The sequence below is a fragment of the Python bivittatus genome, unplaced genomic scaffold (genome assembly GCF_059951505.1).
Source record: "Python bivittatus isolate LINGU-HERP-01145 unplaced genomic scaffold, Pbiv_v1 ctg000070_np1212, whole genome shotgun sequence".
Lineage (NCBI taxonomy): Eukaryota > Metazoa > Chordata > Lepidosauria > Squamata > Pythonidae > Python > Python bivittatus.
This window is the reverse complement of record NW_028277034.1, coordinates 31,873,264-31,898,752: the sequence shown is the minus strand read 5'-3', so window position 1 is coordinate 31,898,752 and position 25,489 is coordinate 31,873,264. Positions and strand designations below refer to the sequence as shown.

At 39.7% G+C, this 25,489-nt stretch overlaps 2 protein-coding genes across 2 annotated transcripts; one reads left to right on the top strand and one right to left on the bottom strand.

The window, feature by feature from the left end:
- Positions 1 to 206: 206 nt before the first annotated feature.
- LOC103053142 (uncharacterized) lies at positions 207 to 13,210 on the bottom strand. The gene is made up of 6 exons (XM_007431265.4): positions 13,147 to 13,210; positions 11,702 to 12,018; positions 10,478 to 10,636; positions 7,778 to 7,906; positions 7,549 to 7,686; positions 207 to 7,208 (listed from the first exon to the last, which is right to left on the bottom strand). The coding sequence occupies exons 2-6, from the start codon at positions 11,702 to 11,704 to the stop codon at positions 7,119 to 7,121; spliced, it is 519 nt and encodes a 172-aa protein (XP_007431327.1). The 5' UTR covers positions 11,705 to 12,018; positions 13,147 to 13,210; the 3' UTR covers positions 207 to 7,118.
- Positions 13,211 to 13,255: 45 nt separating this feature from the next.
- Positions 13,256 to 24,787, top strand: BBS12 (Bardet-Biedl syndrome 12). Its single transcript, XM_007431264.4, has 3 exons — positions 13,256 to 13,399; positions 17,382 to 19,581; positions 20,485 to 24,787. The coding sequence occupies exon 2, from the start codon at positions 17,395 to 17,397 to the stop codon at positions 19,564 to 19,566; it is 2,172 nt and encodes a 723-aa protein (XP_007431326.1). The 5' UTR covers positions 13,256 to 13,399; positions 17,382 to 17,394; the 3' UTR covers positions 19,567 to 19,581; positions 20,485 to 24,787.
- The last annotated feature ends 702 nt before the right edge of the window (positions 24,788 to 25,489 follow it).

Here is a 25,489-nt window from a genome sequence, read left to right as displayed (position 1 = left end):
TAACTATGATTAGTGATTAGCATGGCCTTCTTTATTATGGTTTATGCCTAGTCTGGCTGTTAAATTCCCTGAAGTCCTAGTATGCATAGTATACCACTGTGTCTGTGATTGTTGTACACTGCCCAGAGTCACTTTGTGTGAGATGGGCGGCTATATAAATATGAAAAATAAACAAACAAACAAACAAATAAATAAATTCACAAGATTTCATTTATTTGGGAGTGGCACTTGCACATTGGCTGGATTGTGGATCCAGAAAAATGAGCGTTAAAAACCTTAAGATGAGTAACAGTTCTAACAAAGGCCAAGAGATTAAAACAATTTTAAAAATAACATCTAAAAAATTCTCAGTGGAGTAACTAAGATGATTAAAGAATCAGCTGCAAAGAGGCACATCAACAGCCAGGGCTGCAACTGCTGAAGAATTAAGCAAGAGAAGACGCAATTACATTTACACAGAAAACCAACAAATCAGATAAATATCCTGCATTCCTGTTTTATGCCCAACAAATCTGAGGTACTTACTCAAGAGTTTGACTCAGTACTGTATAGTGATATAATGATCCCCACGATGTTGAGGGATTAAAGACTATATCAGCATTTGCTCACTTTCATTCCTTTGATTTGAACAAGGAGGCTAAGCACTGTTTGCTTATTGATTATACAGGTAGTCCTTGTTTAGTCATTATAGTTGGGACCAGCAACTTGGTCATTAAGTGAAGCAGTCACTACGTGAAACCACTACTGTACTTATTATCTTATTTCATCTTCCCTTTGCTTTACAGACCCGTGAAGGTAGTAAATGCAAGGATTGGTTGTAAGGTTACTTTTTCATCACTGTCATAACTGTGAATGGTCACTAAATGAGGACTACCTGTACAGTTTATTGAACAACTGAATATTAAATATTATTATTATTATTATTCAACTTATTTTGAAAAGAAAGGACTGATTCTTAATGATTGGAGAATGGCCATTATAAACCCTGTGTTTAAAAATGGAGCCGAGATGATCCTAGTAACCACAAATGAATTAGTTTTCTGAGCATTATAACTAAGCTTTATGCCATCCATTTATATTGGGAAATTCTAGATGGGATGGATATTAAAGGCATCCTAGTTGAAGAACATATTGGGTTTAGAGTAAGATGATCCACAATGGATCACAGTAATTCTTCAACATGTAGCTGAAATGTATTCAAAGGGTCCAAAATCCTCTGTGTCCACAGCTTCTGTAATTTTCAGAAATGCTTTTGATTTATCCTTCAGTGGTGGATGCTGGGAAATCTTAAGACCACTAATATTAATAAGTGGCTGCTGATATTCATCAGCAAGTTGGATGATATCAACAGCTATTTCAGATTTGGATGTAATCTGTCTGGCTTGCTTTCTGATCCAATTTCTGTGCAAAGCAGCATTAAACAGGGTTGTATTCTGAGACTCTTACTCTTCAACTTTATATTAATATTTGCCAAGCTACAGTCCACTACTATCTGTCTAGGTTAGCAGACAACAATGTATTATTTTATGCTGACACAATTGTGCTTTTGTCATAAAACTTAATTGGCCTTAGGTCTTCAAAGTCTTTGTCTAGTTTTGCAGTGAAGAACACTAGTAAATAAACTAGTGCAAGATAATGGTTTGTGCCACTATGAATATGTGAAATGGAACAAACTAAATTACTAAGAGCAATTTTAAGCATAGCATAGCAAACTTTGTGTAACTGCATGCAGTTGGCCAGGAGACGATACTGAGATTATGTTGGCTGGTGACTAACAGTTGAGTATAATTTAATTCCCACTTTGTATTGTGTATATTGTCATAAACAATTCAATAATATATTGATTTCATATTATTGTTTGATAAGTTTATTTGATTGGGTTTTGGCTATAAAAATAATAAAGGACTATATTGTTTTGCTGGCAGGTTGTTGGATATGGGCTGCTGTATGAAAGAGCACAAGGTGTTTGATGACTGAATTCATTTTCCTTTATTAGATTTTTACTGATTTTATGAAATCCTGGTAGTTTGCCATTGTTTATTTTTTCTTAGTATTTCAATATCTATATTCATATTATTTTAGTGTATTTTTTGCACTTTCTTTTTTAATCTTTCTTTGTGTTTTATATTTGATTTGTACAAAATACTGGTCAATGACCAAAATAAAGGACTTGCTTTGCTTTGCTTTATCAAGGCATGGTTAAGAAAAAATAAAGAGTAATTTTGATGGAAATAGAGAATTGTTTTGGAAATGGATAAACAAGGAGCTTCCGCAGAATGAATGGCATTAAGAATAAACATGATGATTTGGGGAGAAGGGGGGTGAAACTGAAGCAAGAGAATACTAGAAAGGGTATTTTAAGTATAGGAGAGATACCAGTATGTCCAAGAGTACAAGTGAAATAAATGCTATCATGTTAGTGTCCATGAATAATTGATGAAAAGTCCTAAATCCTGTGAGAATCTGGAAAAACAATAAGAATGCAGATGTAAGTGGTGTAACTGGATAAATGTTCATGGATGTGGTTGCTTATAGAGTGGCAACTTGTAGGACATATATGAGAAGTCTGTGTCTGTGCCTATGGTTGGAAGAACACCACCACTGTTCCATTTTGCAAAGGGAAAGGTAATAGCAGTGTATGCAAAAACCATAGAAGGGATTAGTTTGTTAAATACACCTGGGGAAATGTTTGGCAGTGAACATTAGATTGATGCAGGAGTATCAGTCTGAAAAATAATCAAAAGACTAAGATAATTGTGTTTGACAGGAAAAGTGAATGACTGTAAATTATACATAAATGGCAAAAAGGAAGAGCAAGTAGATAAATATGTGTACTTCCAGTTGAATGTTTACTAATTATGGGAAATAGGTGAAGAGATTTGATGATATGCAAATTCTGGAAGCACAGTGGTGAATAGTATGTAGCTTGTTAAAAGGAATGCATCTTTGTCAAAAGATGTGAAAATAGCTGTGTGTAAGAGTGCAGTTCTGCCTGTTATATTATATGCAGGTGAGAGTTGGGGATGTCAGTAGACATAAAGAAATTGAATACAGTGGGAAAGGTTACTTGAGTGTGTTTGGCAATTCAAGAAGAGATACAGTCAAAAATGAATGGATACTGAACAAATGTGAAAAGGTGGGACTGGTATGAAAGAATTATGTTGAGTGGCTTGATCATATAGAGAATGATGATTGAGCTACAAATATATGAAGAGTGAATGAACTGAGAAGACGACATTAGATGGAGCTAATGAACTCATCATAGAGAGGTGAGAAGAACAAAAAGGTTATATAATGTATGGACAGAGTAGACACAGTAGACAAAGTAGAAGCAAGGATGATTTCCAAGGATAGAAAGATATGAAAAGGCACAGTGAATGGAGTTGTTATAAACTAAGTTGATTTCCTTTTCTTTGTTCTTATTGCTTGCCTTCCATTTCTATTACTTTCTATTTCTTACTTTTTCTTCTGCACTTTGTATGACATGGCTTAACCTGAACAGGAGGACACTGAAGGGTATACACATACGTGGAATAAAATCAAAGTTAATTTAGCGTGTAAAAATACACAGAATATTTTCAAATAGTTCTACAGAGGGTTTTTATGTTTTATGTTTTGAAAGATGAAGCTGATGATTTCATACCGCTAATAAATGTTTAGAAAAATAATCCAGAGTTGCACATAACTCTGTCGTAACTTTTAATCAAGGTCAGTTTCGCTATGAATCGTAAAATGGAACTTTAAAAAATGTTCCATATTGTTACTGTAAACTTAAAGAAAAAAATGTAGGTGGGATCATCTTTCTGAAGATATCCTTTAATCTTACGTAAAGCCCCATATTAGTAGAAATCCCCTTTCCCCCTGTTGGCAGAGTCCTTATCTTGTACCGTGCTTCGTTCTCTGGAGCACCTGGTTATTATGACTCCACATGAAGTGTTCTGATGCATGTTCTTCTCCACATTTTCATCTCTACTTATCTGATTTCCAGTCTGCCCCAGATGGAACCAATTTCTGGCAACCTAGATCATGATTCTTGTACCTTGGTGACCACCACAAGATGAGAAAATCTACGTGTGCCTCGGTGATAAACAAAACAGTAGTGATATGGCATAATACAAAATAAAAATAGTTTCGCTTGTGTGAGATATATTTGTATCAACAGCCAAAAGAATTATGAATATGGTGGGCATTACAAATACAGTACGCAGGTCACATCTGATGGAATAAATGATTCACATGATCTTGGTTTTGAACGTTTGTTTTCCGCATAAAAAAGCACACTCGATATCTATTATACTGTTCATTGGATATCGGAAAAACATTAACTGAAATACCAAATTGCAGATTACATCCATTTCTGACATCAATACTATATTATTATTGCCAAGTAATTTGGTTAGGTGCCAGATTAATTTATTTTAATGTCACTTTTTAATATCTGATGAAATTTTCAAGTAAAGGAATTGGGTAAATCATATACTACATTGATATTTTCAGAGCTATTAGAATTTCTAAACTTCTGAAGTGTCAAGATTCATGAATGAGTTACTAAGTATCAGTTATCTGGCGCTATAACATTCTTTTTGACATGTCAGTGGAAGAGCTGTCATGAGGCAGCCTCTTTGGCATAGGGGTCTGTTATGCTGGTAACCAAATTCAGGGACATAAGAACATATTTGAAAAGCAGCAAAAATTTAAATGTCACTCTTTGATGTTTGTCATTACATACTAATTTTGGTAAGTCTACAGTAGAAAGATCAACAGGTATTTGCAGAAATGAAGATCTTGTATAGCAAACATGTATTCAATTCTATAAAATCTAACATTAAAATATCAGAAATATGAACAAGATTCCTATAAACATGTTTAACTTTTTATCCAAGTTGAAAGACAACAGATACAAAAATGCTACAAATTCAAATGCTGTAACAACATTATGTACAATTTCCATAAGGAATGGCATGGAAGCTAAGACCCAGAAGGTGGCTTAAATCAAACTGAGAGAATTAAGCAAAGTTTGGCATCAAATACATTAATGAAAAGTAGATATGAGTGGGATTCTTAAAGAAAATCTTACCAAATCATTGGAGGATATTATGCATTATAGTGACGACAGTCCTTTTTCATTGTTACAGCAAGTCAAGGAAAGCCCATCTCCAGCTGAAGGGCCATAGAAAGACAATGCAATGGCAATCCTTCGTAACGCAAGTTTGCTGCTCAGTTATCGGTCAATAGGGTGAAAGAACACAATGAAAAGATAGTCAAGGGATATATGCTAAGTTCAGTTTTCCAATCATTCTCTCGGCCAAGGTTGTTTCCCACTGTCTAGGCAGAAAACGGTTTAGCTCTGTTTTTTGGTGTTGAAAATTATTTTCAGCAATTTTCCTCTAGCAGTTTGAGTTGGGCTTGGGAGGCAATTTGCAGGGAAAAAAGTGAAGGGTCAAGCATACCCCCTCTGCCATTATGTTTAATAACAGCCTCTCCTGTCATTTTAAAAAAAACAAAAACTAAGCAGTTGAGAGACCTTTCTCTGTAACATCTGGTACACTTTGACCATTAAGCAGGTGAACAGATGCTTGAATGACCAAAATGTCTCTATGTATACTTTCATTGAAACTTGACTCCACAATTGTCAGAGGTTTGTTTTCATTTTTGAGAACAAATAAAGCTGAAATAGGTCCTTGAGGACTATTCAGACATATATGGCAAAACTTGGAAAATCTTTTATAGCTGAGGGTAGAGGAAACACAACTCTCATTTCAGGTTGCCATATGGATGGCAAGAGAAGTCCAGCTGCTTTATTATCAGCATTTCAGAAATATGAGAGATGCTGCAGGTCTTAATCTGATATCCTTTAACTACACAGCAGCTGACAAGATCTTAAATGAAGGAGTGCTATGCTACAGATGCATCAGGAGAAAAACTGATTGGTTTTTATAATCAACATTGATTAAACTGATAAAACTGATTGGTTTTATAATCAACATAAGGAAATGTTGGGCTTCTAATATATCCTAAAAGCCAGTTTGGGGTACAGATAGCCTTCAGTTAATGACTCCTCATTCAGCGACTGTTCAAACAACTGTGACAATGCTGAATGAGTGATACTTTTGACCGGTCCTCAAAGTTCTGACCATCACAGTGTCCTGTAGTCATGTGATTGTGATTTGTGACCTTCCCTGCTGGCTTCCCACAAGTGAAGTCAATGGGAAAGCTGACAGAAAATCGGAATTCGTTATCATGTTAGGTCCTCACTTAATGATGGCAACTGGGGACTGCCAGAACTGCCATCGCTAAGTAGTGCGGTCACATAACGTTGTGCTTTACAACTGTGTCATTTAGCAATGAAAATTCCTGTTCCAAATACTGTTGTTCAGTGAGGACTACCAGTAGTGGTTAAGGTATCAGGCTAGAAAGCAGGAGACTGTGAGTTCTACTCCCACCTTAGGCATGAAAGCCAACTGGGTGACTTTGGGTCAATCACTCACTCTCAGCTCTAGGAAGGAGGCAATAGCAAATTACTTCCAAAAATGTTGCCAAGACAACTGCAGGGACTTGTCCAGGCATTCACCAGGAGTCAACGCAGACTCAAAGGCACACACACACACACACACACACACACACACACAAATCCCATCCACCTAATGTTCCTTAAATTCACCTCATTTATCCTTTCTCAAAGAATTAGACTTCTGACTTTGATGCTTATAGCAACAGAGCAGAAAAAGTACTGGATTAGTGATTATCTAAACTTTTCATGGCCAGATATAGTTAAATACAAATTTGCTCTAAGCGCCAAATATGGTCCAATGTATGTATATTATGGTATAACTTTGTTCTCAGAGCAGTTTTGCTGTCACTATCCCCTTCAAATTCAGGGAAATAATAGGCCTATTTTCTTAGGCCTAACAAACTTTCCAGCATGCACGAACCATTAATTCACCACAATGGTAGCAACTGTTCTATCATTCTAACGTTTTTTGGAATTAAATTCTGCAATTGAGTTTTTAATATTAAAAAAAAAAAAATCCCCTCCCAACCTAGAATCCTTTTCTACACTTTATAAAACAAGTTGAACTATTTGTAATTTGCAAGTCATTTTTAAAGGTAGAGAGCCATTAATATAGATTGGTCTTCTTCATGATTCTTAAGAATTCTTCCTCATTTATTTCTCCATCTCCATCACGATCAGCTTCGTCTATCATTTCCTAAGGAAACAAGGGGAGGAGAGAACCACTGAAGATTAGGCACTGTTCTAGAAGCATCTGAAGCATTAAAAATAATAAAATTGTCTTAACAAAAAATTATGAATTGTATATTAGCTGCTTATTCAGAACCTAAGGTGAAATATACTGAAAAAAATAAGTAAAACAGATTCAGTAGCTTTAACAACACAGAAAAACAACATCCAGAAAGACCAATCAATAAAGTAAATCAAAGGTCAAAGCGAAATTATGCATTTATTAGAAACCTATAAAGAGGAGGAATTACGATTCTTAGGTGGAGTGATATAAAAACCCAGTATGCTATGCAAAACTGAACAGTTACCTGCAGTTCTTCATCTGTTAAATTTTCTCCAAGTTCCTTGGAAACTCGCTTTAGGTTTTTAAAGGAAATCTTGCCTGTGCCATCATCATCAAACAGTCGGAAGGCTTTCAGAATTTCTTCTTTACAATCTTTTTCATTCTTACAAAAACAAAAGTATGAAAGTAAAAGAAAACAAAAACACCCCCAAGCATCCTACAACTCTCTATATTAGAGCAAACTCATATGTTACCATTTTTGTGGTCATCATTGCTAAAAAGTCTTCAAATTCTATAGTGTTGCTTCCATCTTTTCCAATGTCTGCTATCATCTTTCTAATTTCTTCTTTCTTTGGCTCAAACCCAAGAGCACGCATTGCAACCTGCAATATAAAAGCTGGTAACTTGTATATCCAATACATACTTGAAACTACCTACGAATGTGTGTGCCTAAAAGGGATAGTCCTGATTAAAGAAATGTTAGTCACATGTATATGTTTCTGTTCATTAAACGATAGCTTAAAGATGCCTGCTGATAAAAGTAGTGGCTTGGAGCCTTGTGCAGGAGGGATTCCTTATTTTCTCATACATAAAGGATGCTTTTTCCAAACACATGCTTGCCACGTGCTGTTTTATAAAGAGTTCTATGCTCCAACATGTATCACCAGGCATTAATAGTAAAAACTATTCATCTCTGAACCACCATTACCTATTCCTCTAGACACTCCTGAACTTATTTGTATCTGGTGGAGCTCAAGGTTCAAACAAGAATCACGAGTTGAGTCAGCAAGCACAAAATGTACATTATCCTCTTGAAAATATACCAGCCCAGAAAAATGAGCCAGAAAAAAAGGATGATACTTGGATAACAAGACTAGTACAGTAATACTATTTAGCTATATAAGAAATTTTGCAGGGCCAAGCTAAAAGCCCCTAACCAAAATACATCTTCCCAGGAAAAACAAAGTACAGGCTTAGCTATATAGTATCATACTGCATAACTACCCCATTACAAAAATACTTTCTCAGGGAAATCCAAATTGTCAGCTCAGCCATAAAACATCTAGAAGGCCAAGGAATGCTGATGAGCTGGGGAAAGATGCTGGGAGGTGAACAGAGCTCTGGGAAAGCACAAGAAAATAACTTCCTAGAAAGAAATTATGTTCACAAAATACTGCCTCTTTGTTTTTTCAACCCCCCCTTATCTTTGTAGTCCTGCCTCATTACCTCATAATTACAATCTAATGGCCTCACTAGGCACATGATATATTATATCCAATTAAATATCTGGCTGTTATATCCCATCACACATATATTCTAATCTGCATACACCTATAAAGAGGGATTGCAACTCTATCCCTCTTTAGGCTTATCTTTGCCTCCAGTGCTGACGATAAACCAATTTGTGCTCCAATGTAATGTGTTCTGGTTTCCAGTTTAAATCAACCCCCTTGAGGGATATGTTTCCTACTACAGCTATCAAAGGATAGGAATCAAAGCTATGCAGAACCATTTTCTGCTTTTTGGGGAAACTACATAAAACAAGGCCAACAACTTTTAGTCTCATGGAGTAACCCTGCAATGAGGTGGTCAATAGATCTGAACAGCTTTTTCAACATATTTATGATACTAAATGGAATGTGTAGCTGAGTTCTACTTCTCAATTATTTGCATTCCAATTAAACCATCTTAGAAATAACATTGATATATTATGATTTTGTAAATAGCTATTTTGCAATGCTGCACATGTACTGAATTTACTTTTACTGGAATGGCCCTTTCTGCAAGAACAAGTAGCTCTAACATGAGACTGAAAACATTGCCATCAATTTTCTAAGGCCATAACGTATTGCATAAATCCACCAACTGTGATTGGCAAATCATGGCTAATTGTTTAGTGCATTGAATGAATCCAGATAACTGTAGCTTACTCAACAAACCATGTGTAATATATGTGTAATGTGTAATACTGAGCTGGTGATTCCCAAGGAAGTAGACAGGGTTCTCTGTGCTGTCAGCTCACCCACCTGTTTCCTGGATCTGGGCCTCTCCTGGATCATAAAAGCAGCCAGGGAGGTGCCCTGAGGTTGAGTTCAGGCCATGGTGTCAGCCTCTCTGAAGGTGGGGTAGTACCTCCTGCCTTCAAAGAGGTGATGGTGTGCCCCCTCCTCAAGAGGCCATCTTTGGACCCAATGGTTTCTGACAACTACTGATCAATCTCCAGACTTCCCTTTTGGGGGAAGGTTGTTGAGAAGGTAATTAGTCTGCTGCTCATTAGAACCCTGGAGGAAACAGATTATCTAGGCCAGTTTCAGGCTGGAATTTAGTACTGAGAGAGCCTTGGTCATGCTTATTGATGACCTTTAGCGGAGTCAGGATGGTAATAGTGCATCCATCCTTATGTTCCTTGATCTCTTAGCTTTCAGTTCTATCAACCATGGTATCCCTCTGAGCCGGCCTGTGTGTTGGGGTTTGGGGCACCATTTTTTGGCAGTTCTCTTCCTTTCTCCAGGGCCTGTTCCAGTCAATGTTGGTTGGTGGGGAGAGATCGTCCCCTAGGCCCCTCTTCTGTGGGGCGCCGCACAGTTCTACTCTTCCCCCCCCTCCTTTTCAGCATCTACATGAAACTGCTGGGTGAGGTCATCTACCGGTTTGGGGTTTGGTATCATCAGTATTTTACTGATGTATTTCCCATACTTTGCAGTATTTTCTTATTACAGTTAACACCAAGTTCACTTAAGCAGTGAAAAAGCAAAGTGAAATAAGGCCACCTATATGGTGGGCTTCAGTGGGCACTGAGAAACATACAGCAAAGTTGGATTTTGCAAGCGAGTTCTGATGTAGCCCATAATGGATCAATTTGGGTAATTTCTTAATAAGAAAACACTGGAGGATAAAAAACAACAAACCAGACTAAACTGCTAAAAAAAAAGACAAAGAAAATGAATACATACCTTTAGTTCTTTGATATCAATGCTGCCAGACCCCTCAGTATCGAACAAATCAAAAGCTTCTCTGATCTCCTGCTTCTGATCTTCAGAAAGCTCATGTTTCAACCCACTAGGTCTCCTTCGGTGGGAGCTACCCAAGCTTGGTCTTTTGTATCCAGATGCCTTCAGTAAATGCAAGTAAAAATAGTATTACACTGAATTTATATCCCACTTTGCTTTGAAGAACTTAATATGGTGTGTGTGTGTGTGTGTGTTTGTGTATAAGTATATGTGTGTGTATATATATATACATATATATATATTTCAGCACTATGTGGTATTTATATTGCTGTTCACTTGTACTGCACTTAGATATAAGCAGATGCCAAGGAAAAATGTTATTAGTAGATCAAAAACATAGAACTGATTTCCTTCCTTAAAGCCAGATTTCAGTTACACCTGCTTTACCTGTATTCAGGTAGGTATAATTTGGATGCCTCCCCTCTCAAGGGAAACAATTAGAAACACTTGATGGATGGGAACAAACTGCAAAAAACGTGCACATCTTTAGCAAAAGTGGGGAAGCTAGGTTCATACATGGTACTAAGCCATGCTTAGCTTTCATTCACTGAGTTGCAGAAATGCAGCCGCTGTTTTATACATCATGACTTTCAGCCTCTGTAGCTTCCTCAGCAAGCCATGGCTGAAAATCACGCATGCGGTGCCTTTTTGCTACAAGGACGCGCGTGTTTTCAGCAGCAAATTACAGCTGCAAACACGGAAACAAATACAGCGTATCACTACAAGAATAAAAGTTATTTAAATGGCTCCACAGTTTCGTCCAGAACCATTTCTCGATTTACGGTAGTCAGGACTCGGCTATTCACCGGCCCAAAAGGCACCATTCTCTGCGCCCTTTTTCTCACCCGAGCGGAAATTCAGAGGATGAGTTTCAAGATTTGCTTTTGTTTATCTGATCAGCTTCGATCTTGCACAGGTTCTAAAAATATCCGCGAGTAAAATGGGGAAAAGATTTACTACAGCCCATCATGCTGGATTTGGCGTGAAAAGTAATCCTAAAGCCACTGGTTCAGGATGAATTGCAATTGTAATCACTAGAGATCTATTGGACGCAGTAACTTGGTTCAGTTAACTAGATCCAGAGAAAGGCGGGTTCGTGAGAAAGGCTACAAGAAGATTAGCAGATACTATTTCCTTTACCAAAGAGCTGGGGAAAGAAATACTCACCATTATCTTAACGAACCTGGGTTTATTTGTTCAAGAAGCCACACAACCCAAACCACCTGCAATAATTGATAATGTTCCGCCCCTACGTGCCCAGGTTGTCCAATGACAGAGAGGATTCCCGCGAAAACTCGCGTCTGTTCGTTACCGCGGCCAATCAAGAAACGCGAGTGACGGCCGGGCTTTGTGACGTCATTTAGAACTCCATGTTGCCGTTTCTGCTGGATACACAACAAACGAGCGCCGGCGTCCTAGTAACCAGACGCGCTCTCGAGGGCGCTGGGGTGCTGAGCGTTGGCTTCTCTGGCTGAAAAATTATTCTGCAACAAACCAAAGAAATACATGGTGGCGGGGTGGGTTTAATCTGTGCTGAGAATATTGCGGCAGGAATAATGCGTGTGGCTTTGACCACGTCACGGGATGCTTTTCATTAGCGAAATAAGGTAGCCAGGTGGGTCCAGCAGGAAGATGAGCCAAAGCCGCAAATGTAACAAAGCAGTTTGTGACAGGGTTCTTAGTGTCTAACTCAGTGTTTCTCAACCGTGGCAACTTTAAGATGCGTGGACTTCAACTCCCAGAATTCCCCAAGGCTGGCTGGGGATTCTGGGAGTTGGTCTACACATATTAAAATTGCCAAGGTTGAGAAACACTGATCTATTTACTAGCCACAGAACTAGACAGTGAAAATAAAACTATCAGGATCAGAGCAATAGTATTAGCAACTATTGCGAATTCACGGGGCTTATTTCTAAAAGTCCTTAGGCTCAAGCCTCTCATAAAACCGCTCCAGAATCATTGTCTAGTTCTGTAACTTTTTTTTTTTAAAGCTTCTTGTTGCCCTTTGCACTTTCGTATAAGGATCGTACTAAATCCAAACACCATCGGAAGTAATGGAAAGCCCAAGGAAATATCTGAACGGACAGAAGAAATAGGTTTGGGACACAATTATTGACATGATTGAGCTCCTGGATGAAATAAGCGATAAATGAAGCAAAGAGCATATTTTAAGAGGGAGTCGAATGGTCACAGGATAGAAGTGATTCATGAGCTTCCTCCTGTCGATTATTGCTGTTTCACATCATTTATGATTTTCAATGAGCTTTAATAACTGACCTGAACATATCAATATTTTTCTCAAACAAATATTAAAACCACACAACAAAACATTAAAGCTAACATTTAAAATGTAGTAGAAAAAAACAATATAATCTTTTTCTGAGTTCGTGATCAAAATATGTTTAAATCATATTGCAGGAAACTTCAAAACTAATTTTCAGAACAACAGAAAAAATCCTTTCTGTTCCTCAAAATCCATTTCCCGCTTTTATTTTGTTCTTTGCAGCTTACTTAAACTGCAGTCGAACTGAATTAATATTTATTCTCCTGTTCGAAAAGCTTCCCATGGTCTCAGCGGACTTCTTTCTATTTCGTTGACTACTTCCTCTCACCTCTAAATCTTTTCGCTCAAGTAAGGGCAGAGTACGGGCAAAGGCTTCAGAGCTACTCGGGCATGCTCAGCAGAAGACAACTCCGTCCGGGGCAAGCAGTGCAGAGGCGGCGATTGCTCGGGCGGGACGGAAGTGACGGCGCGCCTCCTTCCCAAAGAGAGGCAAGGTTAGCGCCCGTATGGAAGGAGGGCTAGCGGTTTCTCAGGCTCAAGCCGCGGATCCTGCCTCTCAGAAGGGAACTAAAGCTGAGCAGGTAATTGCTTTAAGGCCGATTCAGCTCGTAGGAGATCTCCGGCGAACTCCTTTGGAGGACCCCCATCCTAATTCTGCCAACCCGCCCCACCTTCCTGGGCGAAGGGGGTCGGGGGGCTGCACGGGCGGAGCTGCTTATCCTCTCCCTCTGGGGGGCGCGGGGGGACCTGCCGGGATCCCTTTCTCTGCTCCCCGAGAGGCTGGGCTGGGGGATGAGAAAGTGAGCTCCCTGTTACCCTGAATCTGGGGCGACAGAGGACAAGGATTGGGAGCGGGCCTGGATGCGGTCCAGATCCTTCACTTGGCCGCCCCGAGGAAGATGGTCGGCAAGGCGGAGGAGACAGGACAGAATAGCCGCTGCCCGGGGATTTCTCGGCTGCCGTGCGGAGAAATGGGCCGCCAGCCTGAGAGTCTCGCTGAGCCTCTGGTTGGCAGGAAGGAGTTGGCGGCGGCGGCGGCGGCGGGACGGGGCAGAGTAAGCAGCCAGCAAGGGTGTTGCTGCGCTTCACCCCGACTTCGATCCGGTCTCCTCTTCTCATCGGGGCGAGCAAGAGGGCGAAGCGTTGAGAGCTCTTCCACGTAGCAGCCTGCAGCTCCTTGTCCCTCGTGCTGGAAGTGAAGCCAATTTTAGAAGCCTTTCTCCAGATTTCAGCCCCTTCCTCCAGCTGGGCTATGGTGATGGCCAGATGTGCCGTCCGAATAGCGGTTGACACAGCCCCTAATTGGTAGACTTCCCTGCTCCTATAGGCCTCTCAACTTTCCTTTTGAGGAGGGTGGGGGAAAGCACCAATTCGTTAGTTATTCCTGTAACTTGGGCTAAAAAGGGAACCAGGCAAAACTCTTGTCAATTTCACGGGGGGGGGGCGGGGGGGAGGTCCTTGCACTGCTGAACCTTTAAAAAAAAAAAGTTTGGCCTTTCATACCAGTAGATCACTAGACCAGTGAAAAACAAAAGGAATAAAAGGAATATCATTTTCTCATCCACTGATCAAACAAACAGAAGCAGAGATTCGCTAATCCAAGGTTTTGAAGCAGTCTTTTCAGATCAGTCCTGAAATGTTTCCTGCTGTGTCAGCAGAAAGAGTTTTAGCAAGTGAGAATTGTACCCTGCTGACCTCCCCGGGGACTTTTACACCGGAGCTTTGTACCACTTCAGGGTCTACTGCAGATCTGTTTGATCTCATGTTGCCTGTTTTGGGATGTTGAGTTTGTTGGTGACTCTGCTTGAATGTATTTGTAATCACAGCAAAGCTAGTTTCCCCTGAATCACTGGGGTTCTGTGGATCTTAATGATACCATTTCCCTTGGTGGAAAGTCTTGCCATATTCCTGTTCCTGATCTCAATCCAGGCATTATTCTGTTTCTCCCCCATTCTCCAGAGAGTGTAGCATCTGATCTCTTCCTGTATGGCTTATTTAGAACTTCCCCTCAACCAGTCACTGTAGCAGGGTGCAGCCATGGTCCCATCTAATTAGGGAAAGCACTTGGTTGCAAAACTGCCAACATGCTAGCATATCACCTTCAGAATTCACAGGTCTTTAAAATGCAACTGACGGAAGGCTTTGAAATATTTCAGCGTGGTTGTTGAGATACTAACCCTCACAAACTCCCCAACATAATGGTCGTCAGATTTTGTTTTGCTGGCATAAGACCTGAAATACAAATAAAATACATATACTGAAAATCATGAATGAGGTGTGTTATCAATTTGTTCTCTTTTGTGTGGAGTGGAGGTGAGGAGATTCTTGCTACTGTAGGACTAATGGTAGGGGAGAGAGAGACAGTGGGAAATGATCTTCTATTGATCGGCTGAGAAAAGGAAAGTAAGCACTGCTCATTTCACCGAGTTCTTTCCATTCATGACCTGCAGGGGTGAAGACAATTATGGGTAAGGTTTAAATTGTGTTCTAAAGCAGTGTTCCTCAACCTTGACCACTTGAAGATGTGTGGAGTTCAACTCCCAGAATTCCCCAGCCAGCCATGCTGGCTGGGGAATTCTGGGAGTTGAACTCCACACATCTTCAAGTGGTCAAGGTTGAGGAACACTGTTCTAAAGGATTGAGGGGGAAGGGGAGAAATTTTGGTGATGTGGACATTCCCTAATTTCCTTTCCTGACTTCCACAGTGAGTGAGTAGGTAAAGACGAGTAATTTTCTTCTGCTTGCTCACTCACAAGGGCTTTCTCTTACTCCTTCTATTTCAGCGGGCACGGTTCTCCCACTGTCTTAGTAGCAGCCACTCTGAGGCCTGCCCTCTGGGTCCAAGTGCTGATGGGGAGGTCTTATGTTCCTGTGTAATGCCCATGGAAGGACACCAACCCTTCCTATCTAGAAACATCTGCACCTTTGCAACAGCTGGCAGCCCACTTGCACAGCTGCTCCATTGTGTCAGTTGTGATTATTTTCCAGTTATTCGCCTCTCCCCAACACAGAGAAAGTTTATCTTATGCTATGCTAACATAAAATACTAAGCCATGCTTACTGAATTAATGTAATTATTTTGGTTTACCCAACACTCTGAACCATACAATAACCACACTGGATTTGTACAACACACTGAGCCACAAACTAGCCGATTGCATTTCAGCCTAGCGTGTTGTAGGAACCCAGCTTAAATGTTGTTTCTTGTATGTTCTCTTTGTTGGTTCTAAAAAAAGCAATGCAATTTCATTATTTTTATGTGAAATAAGGACAGGAGTGGTGCCACAAACAATTGTCTGGTGATTTTGTTTTTAAAAAGCTGTTCATGGAAAAGACTTATATAAATAAGTATTTCAACAAGGTGAGATTATGAGCAGAGAAAGTTGCCAAGAAAAATTGCCAAAAGAAGTAACCAGTTTTGTGCTGTGTACTTTTTTATTTTATTTCTTCTATATAAGAACCTTTCAAGCTAATAAAGAAGTTGATTACTTTAAAGATACTTCCAAAGCATTTATTGGAAAATGCAATAGATATTACCATGGCAGAATTCTAATTCTAATTCTTGGAAGGCTCTATAAAACTTACTCTGTTCATCTACCAGAAGAGTGGTAGAAAAAGAGACTCTGCAGATTCCAGGCTAAACTTTGGTTTTAGTATAAAGAGAAACTGCTTGCCTACCTAGTCAGAGCACATCTAGAAGTTAGAACAGCTTTTTTAATTTGCCTGAATTAATTGCAATGCCATGCACTGTATATTTTGTTAATAAATTGTTTGGTTAAAGTTTTTTTTTTTTTAATGGCAAAATTCTGGAGGTAGAGCTTCCTTTCTCTTTTTCTTAGAAAAAGAACTGTTTAACTGGTAATGAAATCCAATTATCCTGAAGCTGAGAACCATGAACAAATAGAAACATAATCATCCATATATTTCCCCTGTAAAGCTTATTATATTGCAGGGGTGAACAATTGGTGGCTCAAGACTACATAGAATCCCTTATGCAGTCCCAGAGCCTTTTAAAGTTAGAAAGGGACACTAAAAATTGTGACAGAAGAGGAGAATTAAATACATATGGAATAATCATGTTAGTCTTATTAAATTAAAACCAAATCAAATTTAGTTTTGTCCTGGTTCCACCTTGCTTTGAAATATGGTCCCCACCTGTTGCTCAAAGATCAAGTGTACAGCTAAGCTCCCAGGGGTTGTGCTTTTCAAGTGTAATGGATAATGTTTGAATTAATAGTGTCCATTTCTGGCAGTGGAATCTGGTCTTTGTTGTTTCCTATCATTCCACCAATAATCTTCTCAATTAAGTCCTCACTAATCCTAATAGATTTGATTAAGGTTCATTCCTTAATGCTAAAGCTTGCATTTAGTTTATCCAGTATACAACCACACCAACCACAGCATCTAATTTCTAAGGGATATCGAATTGAATTTCTGTCTAAACTAGGTGCAGCTGTATCTCTATGAGAGACATGAAACATTCATGTCAGCAGTGTACAAAGGATAACATAAAAGCCATAACAAATAAAAGGCAGAAGCAACAAATCTGTGTTTCATTTGCAGCTATCCTGGGAACATGGCTTTCAGAAACATGAACAGAAAGAGACATATTGGACTGCAAGAACTTTCAGCTTTGGCTTCTACTGGACGGACACTTTTAGGACCCATGAAATTGTCCAAATTTATAGTTGATGAAAGTATTCCTGGTGGTGTGTTGATTTACTCTCCATTGAGACTTCTTGAAAATTTGGATTTAAGCAGTGCTGTGGGGCAGCTTCTTAATGAAGCCATCCAAGCACAGAACAAAGATTATAAGACAGGGATGACCACTCTGCTGTTCCTTGTTAGCACATGGAGCAATGCTATACTTGAGTGCCTTCAACATGATGTCCCACTTTCAGTCATGGTAGCTGTAATGTCTGAAGGTCTGAACTCTTGCATTGAACAAGTGCAGTGTATTACATTATCATTACACAACATACAGCAAAAGCTAATGGAGATTCCTATAGAGTGTAGTGACAGGAGCCTTATCAACAACAGGTCTGACCCCTCTAGTATCTGGCAGTTTACAGACATTAAAAAAACAGTTAGCAAGTCTGACTCTGGTATTTTAAATCTGCTCAAAAATGAACTATCAGAAGAAAAATTAGAAGATCATACCATCCAGCAAGCAAATGATATGAATCCAGGGACACCCACCATCAACAGCACGACATGTTTACTATCTGAGTCAATGAACACCAATTTTGTTGTCAGTGTTTGCAAGAGAATGATTCAGAAAAACTCTGATTTGCATAATTATAATGTGGATGCATTGACCTATAACAGAAGATCAAAAGTAACCCATAGTAGATACTTTAGCAATGTAAATAACTGTCATTCAACACAACAAACAATTCAGCTAGATGGATGCCCAAAACATTTTGACAGGCTCAGTGATTTGGAACAACTAGCATTATCTCTTAGCCATGGAAATGAATCTGCCATGAAACTGGTTCAGGACATTCTCAGATGCCAGCTTGCAGGTGCCAGTCAACAAACTGATACCTGTCCTTTCCAATTTAATATTTCAGAAATTGTGACATGCTGTTTATCAGGTATATCTGAAAGTCATTCGTGTGTTCATCCTGGCTATATCACGTTAGTATGTCCAGCAAAAGCCGCTGCTGTGAAGCAACTTCAGGATATGCCTGTTCGTGTTATTCTTGCAGATGGTGACCTAACTGAAACCTATCACCATTTAGGGTTCAACAGGTTAGAGAATATGAGCATGTTTTCAGAAAGTCTGTCTCATTCAAAGGCCAGCTCAAATTTATGGGTTGATTTTATAATGGACATTCTAATTCAGTCTAATATTAATTTAATTTTGGTACAAGGTGACACCTGTAAAATTCTAGAAGAAAAATGCCTCCTGCATAAAATAGTGATAATTAATCATGTAGATCATAATGTATTGAAGGCTTTTAGTAATATTACCAGAGCTGAGAGAGTGACTTACATCAGTCAAGTGAATGAACATTGTATTGGCAAAGGCATATGCATGAGTCTCTGTGGAACTCTGGAATTAAATTTGGTGGAGGTTGATGGCCAAATCCCACTTGCTTTAACAGCAGAAGGACTTCGGTTGGTAACAGTTGTGCTCTGTTGCCCATTTATGTCAAAGATGCAGGCCATGGAAGATCAGTTTTGGACCTGTGTGTATCGTCTGCATCATGCACTTCTCGATCAAGCTGTTTTTCCAGGAGGTGGTGCAGTTGAGCTCCTATGTCTCAGTTTTCTTGAAAAACTGGAAAAAGCAATCCCAAACTCTACAGGTCAGTTTCATTCTGCCTCTTCCTGGTTTGCAAAATCTTCAGAACAATATAAATCATTGGTACTTAATGCTTTGGCACGTGGTTGGCGCCAGTACCTTTTTGCTGTCATGGGTAATGCAGCAAACTATAGATCAGAGTTTGAAACCAGCACTGTCATACAACGGCATCTCAGAAGAGCGGCCATGTATGGTTCACCATCAGCCTATATCCTGGAGGAATTTAAGAAGGGGAAGATAGGAGGAAGCCCTGAACATGCTCGCATAGATGGAAGGGCTTTAAAAGTGTGTGACAATGTGACTGCCAAGATAGAAGCTTGGCGCAGAGCTCTAGAATTGGTGCTCTTGGTCCTTCAGACGGATGCTGAAATCATCGTAGGCCCAAAGAGGGATGAACTGTTGAAATCACAGGACTCATGCGGCTTCTTGTTTTTATAGGACACTGTGTTGCTGGTAAGGTTATATTTTTTGAATGTTACCAGTATTTGTGGGCAAAGTCAGAAGCAAAAATGTCTCTGAGAATACAGTCCAGAATTACTGAACTTTTGTTTTATAAATCAGAGTTCACCCTCAGGGAATGAGTTCAGTCCCTGAAAGACTCATTTCCATTAACTGAAATTATAACTCTGCTTTCCTTAATTGGCAGTGAAGTAATCCTATGAAAATTGAATTGGAGCTGTTTCCACTCTTCAGAGTGGGACTTAAACCCATTTTAATTCTATGAAAATGTTGTCTTTCATCAAACAAATATTAAAAGGCTCAACACTACAGAAAAAGTAAGGTATTTTTAAAAACAGTGTTTGTATCGAGATGTTTATTAAATTTGTTTAAAGAAATGCCTCTTGGTATAATATATAGTTTAAAAAAAGTTTTTAAAAATGGTTGTATGTATATATGTAAGCAATAAATTAGTCCTGACATTTGATATTTTTAAACATCAGAAACTATACTTCATTTTTTCTGTTCTGCTGTGACTTAAAATATTTTAGATTGCCACTGTCCTTAAAAGAAAATCTGTATGTGTACATAATGTCTTAGGCAGGCCCGATTTCAAGTCCGGGAAGACATTCTACAAACCGGCAACGTGCCAAGGCAGGTTTATCTGGCCTGAGGCATTACAACAGCATTCACCTTTTGAGTCTAGCTGATCTTTTCTCATAACCCTCCTAGTGAGCTATCACTGCAGGGCATTGTGATATCTAAATGACACCAAGATCAACAAGAGATGTGAAGGCACGCCCCCTTCCCTAAAAAAATCCTGAGAAAAGGTTGGGGGAAGCATTAGAGAGATATCTTCCCCCTCTTCCATTTCCCCCCTGGATTTTATGTACATTTTTCTTTCTTTTCTGGACTTAGGTGCTGCTGGCCACAGCTGATTAGACAATGTGAGGTTCTAAAACAACTGGTAAGCTAAGAGGCTGGTCTGTATGACTCAGGAAGCCCCTGGTTCAAATCTGGATGATCCTAATGAATTGTCTTTAGATAAGATGTGGTCTCCTTCAATCCTAAAAGCTTACTCCTGCGATATAAATAGAATATTGGGATGGGATCATCGTAAGGATGATAAAATATGATGTTTGAAGTTTCTTGAATACCTATGTAATTTATTAAAACTCCATATAAATTCTAGATGTGACAATGCTCCTATGAATTTCAGTGGGATGCATAAGAGAATTATCCAGATATTTTGCCTGATGTTGATAATGGTCCTGGTGACCTGTGATTATGAGACTTCTAGGACAACATGGTCAGACATCCACTGAAACTTTCCCTTCCTTTATTCCCCCTGAAGCCCTCTTGCTTTCTACATCTGCTCTAAACCCCTAACAGATTAGAGGCCTTCAAGTGAAGAGAAAAACTATCTTCCATCTACTCATCAAGCACAGCATGCACAAGTGGGATTTTATTCTTTAAAAATTTACTGTTCTTTCTAGCCAGCAGATGGCAACCTGCACTGCTGTTTTGTACTCCTACCTTAAATATAGTGAGCCTTAAACATTTTAATTAAAAACAATGTGACTTTGTTGCACACATAACTGTATTAACACAGTCTATATTCACACAATATGAGAAAACAGGTCAGTTAGAGAATCAAATCAAGGCCATATTTGCATATCATCAGGGAAGAAGGGCCTATTCTATCAGCTCACCCCAGGTGCTTCATGTGGACCCAGTGGCTCTTCAGAGGGAATTTGGGATTATTCCTGAAGCTCTGGTGCATGGTTTGGTATTAGCATGTGACTAAGGCCTTGCATCAGATCATACCTGTGCAAGCACCCTGTGTTTGTGGATCCTGTAAAGTCCCCTGGTTTATGGAGGAGCTCTGGGAGGTGGAACTATGCAAGAGATTCCTGGAGCACTGCTGGAGAAAGAGTGAATCCAGTTGAACATAGGTGACAGCCTTCATTAGGACTTACCTTGTGGGAATAAGAGTGGTGAAGAGAGCGTACGTCTCCACTTTTATTGTGTCCACAGATATTTATTTATTTAATAAATGTATAGGCCGACCATCTCATATACATGACACTGGGCAGCTCACAACATAGCTAGCTGGCAGCCGTGTTTTTGGTGAGGTGACCAGCTCCATTCTTGGCAAGAAGGGTCCATGGAAACCCTTGGGGGGCCACTGTAAAGATTATTGCAGGCATCTGTCAGATAAAGTCACTTGGACTCACTTTGAGTTGGATTCCAGCTGGGCAGATCCTATGAAAGTGACTGGAGCACATCATTGTTCACTTATCTGAGCGGAGTTTCAGCTGCTTGCTCCTGAAGAAGTGGACAGGGTCCTTGTGGCTGTAAGCTCTGCCACCTGTGTTCTGGATCCATGCCCCTCCTGGATGGTCAGGGCCTCCTGGAAGATGGCATATGGTTGGATCCAAGTAGTGTTTAATGCCTCTTTGCAGGAGTGGGTGGTTCTCTCTGCCTTGAAGGAGGCAGTGGTTCACTTCTCAAGAGGACATTTTTGGACCCAACTAGCTTGGACAACTTTCGTCTAGTGTCCAACTTTTCCTTTTTAGGGAAAGTTGTTGAGATAGTGGTAGGTGCTTAGCTCCAAAGAGCCCTGGAAGACGCAGATAATTGGGATCCTTTTCATCAGGATTCAGGCCAAGTTATAGTACTGAGAAGGCATTGGTTGCACTTATGGATGACCTTTGCGGGGCTCAGAATGAGGGTGGGGCATCTATCCTAGACCTGGATCCCTTTGCAGCTTTCAGTATCATTGACTATGATACTATTGACTTCTGGACGGTTTGGGGGTTGGGAGTGGGAGGCACAATTCTTCAATGGTTTTCTTCCTTTCTGCATGGCTGGTTGCAATAGATGTTTGTGAGGGGGAGAAATCTAGTCCTCTTACATAGGGTACCTCTAGGCATGGCTCTCTCCTCCTTCCTATTCAACATCTACATGAAGCTACTGGGTGAGGTCATCTGGTGGCATGGGGTGCAGTACCATCAATATGCTGATGATACTCAGCTGTATATCTCTGCCCCAGGCTGGACAAATGATACCATTCAGGTACTTACTCAGTGCCGGGAAGGTGTGAGAGTCTGGATGGGGCAGAACTGGCTGTGACTTAACCTTAGCAAAATGGACTGTCTTTGGTTTTTTTGCTTTAACCTTTGACACTACCCCGGACAGAGTTGGTGCACAATTTGGGGTCCTCCCAGACTCTCAGCTCCTGTTGAAGTGTTAGGTGGCAGCTGTGACTAGGGGGCCCTTTGCACAGGTCCATCTTGTATGCCAGTACTGCCTATTCCTGGACTGGGAGGCCCTGTTCAGGGCCACTCATGCCATAAGCACTTTTTGTTTGGACTACAGCAACACACTCTACATGGGGCTGCCTTTGAAGAACACTCAGAAACTTCAACTGATCCAGAATGCAGTGGCACGTGCAGTTTTGGATGTCCTGTGATTTGCCCATGTTACACTGCTACTGCTTTGAGCTGCAGTAGTTCCCAGTGTCTTTCTGAGTGCAATGCAAGAAGCTGGTTATCACCTTTAAAGTCCTATATGGCATGGGACCAGATTATTTGAGGAACTGTCTGTCCCCAAGGACATCTACCTGTCCCATAAATTGGATATGGTGGACTTGCTCCAGGTCTTCTCTATTTAATGTTGCAATCTGGCAGGACCTAGGAAGTGAGACTTCCATAGCCACACCTACCTATGGAACAGCCTCCTCTGATGTATGGAGGGCCCCCTACCCTTCTTGCCTTCTAGAAGGCTGTTAAGTCCTGGTTCTTCCCTCAGGCATTGGCTCAGGCTGGGAGGTGAACCCAGCGTGTGTGTGTGTGTGTGTGTGGTTTTTGAGAGAGGACCATTATGGCATTGATGGTATGTTAGAGCTTTAATCTTGTGGTTTTTATTATGTGTGTGTTCGAAAGCCACCTAGTGTTTTCTAAAATATAGTTGACCATATACATTTTTCAAACAAAATCATGTTATGCATGGTTTATACTATTATTGTTGTTGTGCATTGTAATTCATTTGGTTAGTATATTGGTCAATGAATTGTGCCAGAAAATAGGTTAATTCAGTTTTCAGGTTAGACATGTTATATGAACCCAGTCATAATGTGATGAGCTCTGTATTGTACTTTGCTGAAATATTTGTTCCCTTTGAAAAATATTCTGCCTTGCAACCTTATTTTGGGTGCTTTAGATTTTGTTAGATGATGCTTATGAGCTTGTTTTATTTTTATAAGGTATTCAAGGCTGTTACTGCTATTCACACCTCCCACACTCTGGATCCTCCCTGACTGCCTTTGCTTCCCGATCTGTAAATGAGGAATTTAATTCCTTAGGATTTAATTGAAATGTGGAAAACTGCAGACCATGGAAGGGTTGATCACATAACAAAAGGCAAGGTACTCACATGTTCTTCACCCCATTCATAGCTCTATGAGAGGAAGAATTTCATATCAAGCTCATGAGATGAAGATGATCAGGTGCCATCAAGTCATTGTCAACTCTTAGTGACCACATAGACAGAGTTTCTCCTTGATGATCTGTCCCTAACCTGGTCCTTCAGCTCTTCCAAGGGTGCACTAATTGCTACAAGAACTATCCATCCACCTTGCTGCTGGTTGTCCTCTTCTTTGACCAAAATGTTATCCTACTTTGGACAAAGATTTTGTTTCTTCATTCAATCAGACCAAATGAAAATGACTAGAAAATAATGCAGAAGGGATGTTTGGAATAGCATTGATTCCACATGAGAGCTGTATGGCTGGAGAGCTCTGCTGTTTAAACCATGGCTGACAAATCACTGGCTGAGTTTGCAAAACATGGTAAACTGAAGCCAGAGAACATTATGGCTTAGTGTGATTTGTGAACATTGTCATAAGTGAAAAAATAGGGGCCTCCAGGTGAGATTCATGGCAGACTAAGGTGTCTCTGAAGAAGTAGGGATGGCACTGTGGCAGTGACTGGTGACCAGACAATTAATTCTGGCCGGCGGAGCCTCTCCAGATGAGGAAAGACCTGTACTATGGATGACTGCTCCTCATGAGTAGACTGCAGGAATTGAACGTTTTATTTTATTTATTTATATATCACATTTATATTGCCTCCCATCTTACACAAAATGACTCTGGTTCTTTCAGTTGACTCATGAGTTGAGTGGCCAGGAGTCAAGGTAGAGCCAACATGCTCACAACTGCAGTGAAGCCTTTTAAAGACACTAGGTTTACTCAAAGCCTCACTTTCATAATTACTTTCAGATAAAATCAATTTACAGTTAAAGAGAAATCTTTGAACCAGCAGGATAAAGAAAAAAAACTGAGTGTTTTTATTCTGGATTAAAGAAAGGAAAAAGGAAAATAATAATTTCAAGAATTTTAAATTAACAGCAAAACGCTTAGTAAGATTCTGACCCAAGAAAGTTACAAATGAATAAAGGGAATTTGCTGGAAATGGGGGGAAAAAATGAACTTATGATTTGTGGGTTTGATGATTGGAAAGGGTAGAATATGGAAAGAAGGGAGCCATGATGTAACCTTGAGAGAGGATAAAATATAAATGCATTTATAACTGTTGTAAAGAAAATTGGAAGCCACTTCTTTATATCTTTTTTCTTTGTATTTTCTTTCTTTTTCTTCTTTTCTTCATCTTTTTTCTTTCATTCTTTTCTATTTAATTATCACTTTCCTTTTCCTTTTCCTTACATTCTTTTTTCTTTAAATTTGTATTGTTTTTACTTTGTAAAAAACTTCTTTAATAAAAATTAATTTTAAAAGTAGGTCATAAGTAAAAAGTAATTCCTTTTTGAATCAGGTTTGATTTTGGTAACTGTGGGCACATCCATGTTGTTTTCTTGGCAGCAGTACAAATGTGGTTTGCCATTGCTTTCTTCTGGGATG

What these genes read in the sequence shown, in the direction of transcription:
- LOC103053142 (XM_007431265.4), bottom strand. An exon ending in TTGATATCAAAGAACTAAAG is followed by an intron (nt 7,907 to 10,477) that starts GTATGTATTCAT and finishes TTTATATTGCAG; the next exon opens with GTTGCAATGCGTGCTCTTGG. An exon ending in CAATGATGACCACAAAAATG is followed by an intron (nt 7,687 to 7,777) that starts GTAACATATGAG and finishes TGTTTTTGTAAG; the next exon opens with AATGAAAAAGATTGTAAAGA.
- BBS12 (XM_007431264.4), top strand. Translation starts at nt 17,395, where the DNA reads ATGGCTTTCAGAAACATGAACAGAAAGAGACATATTGGACTGCAAGAA.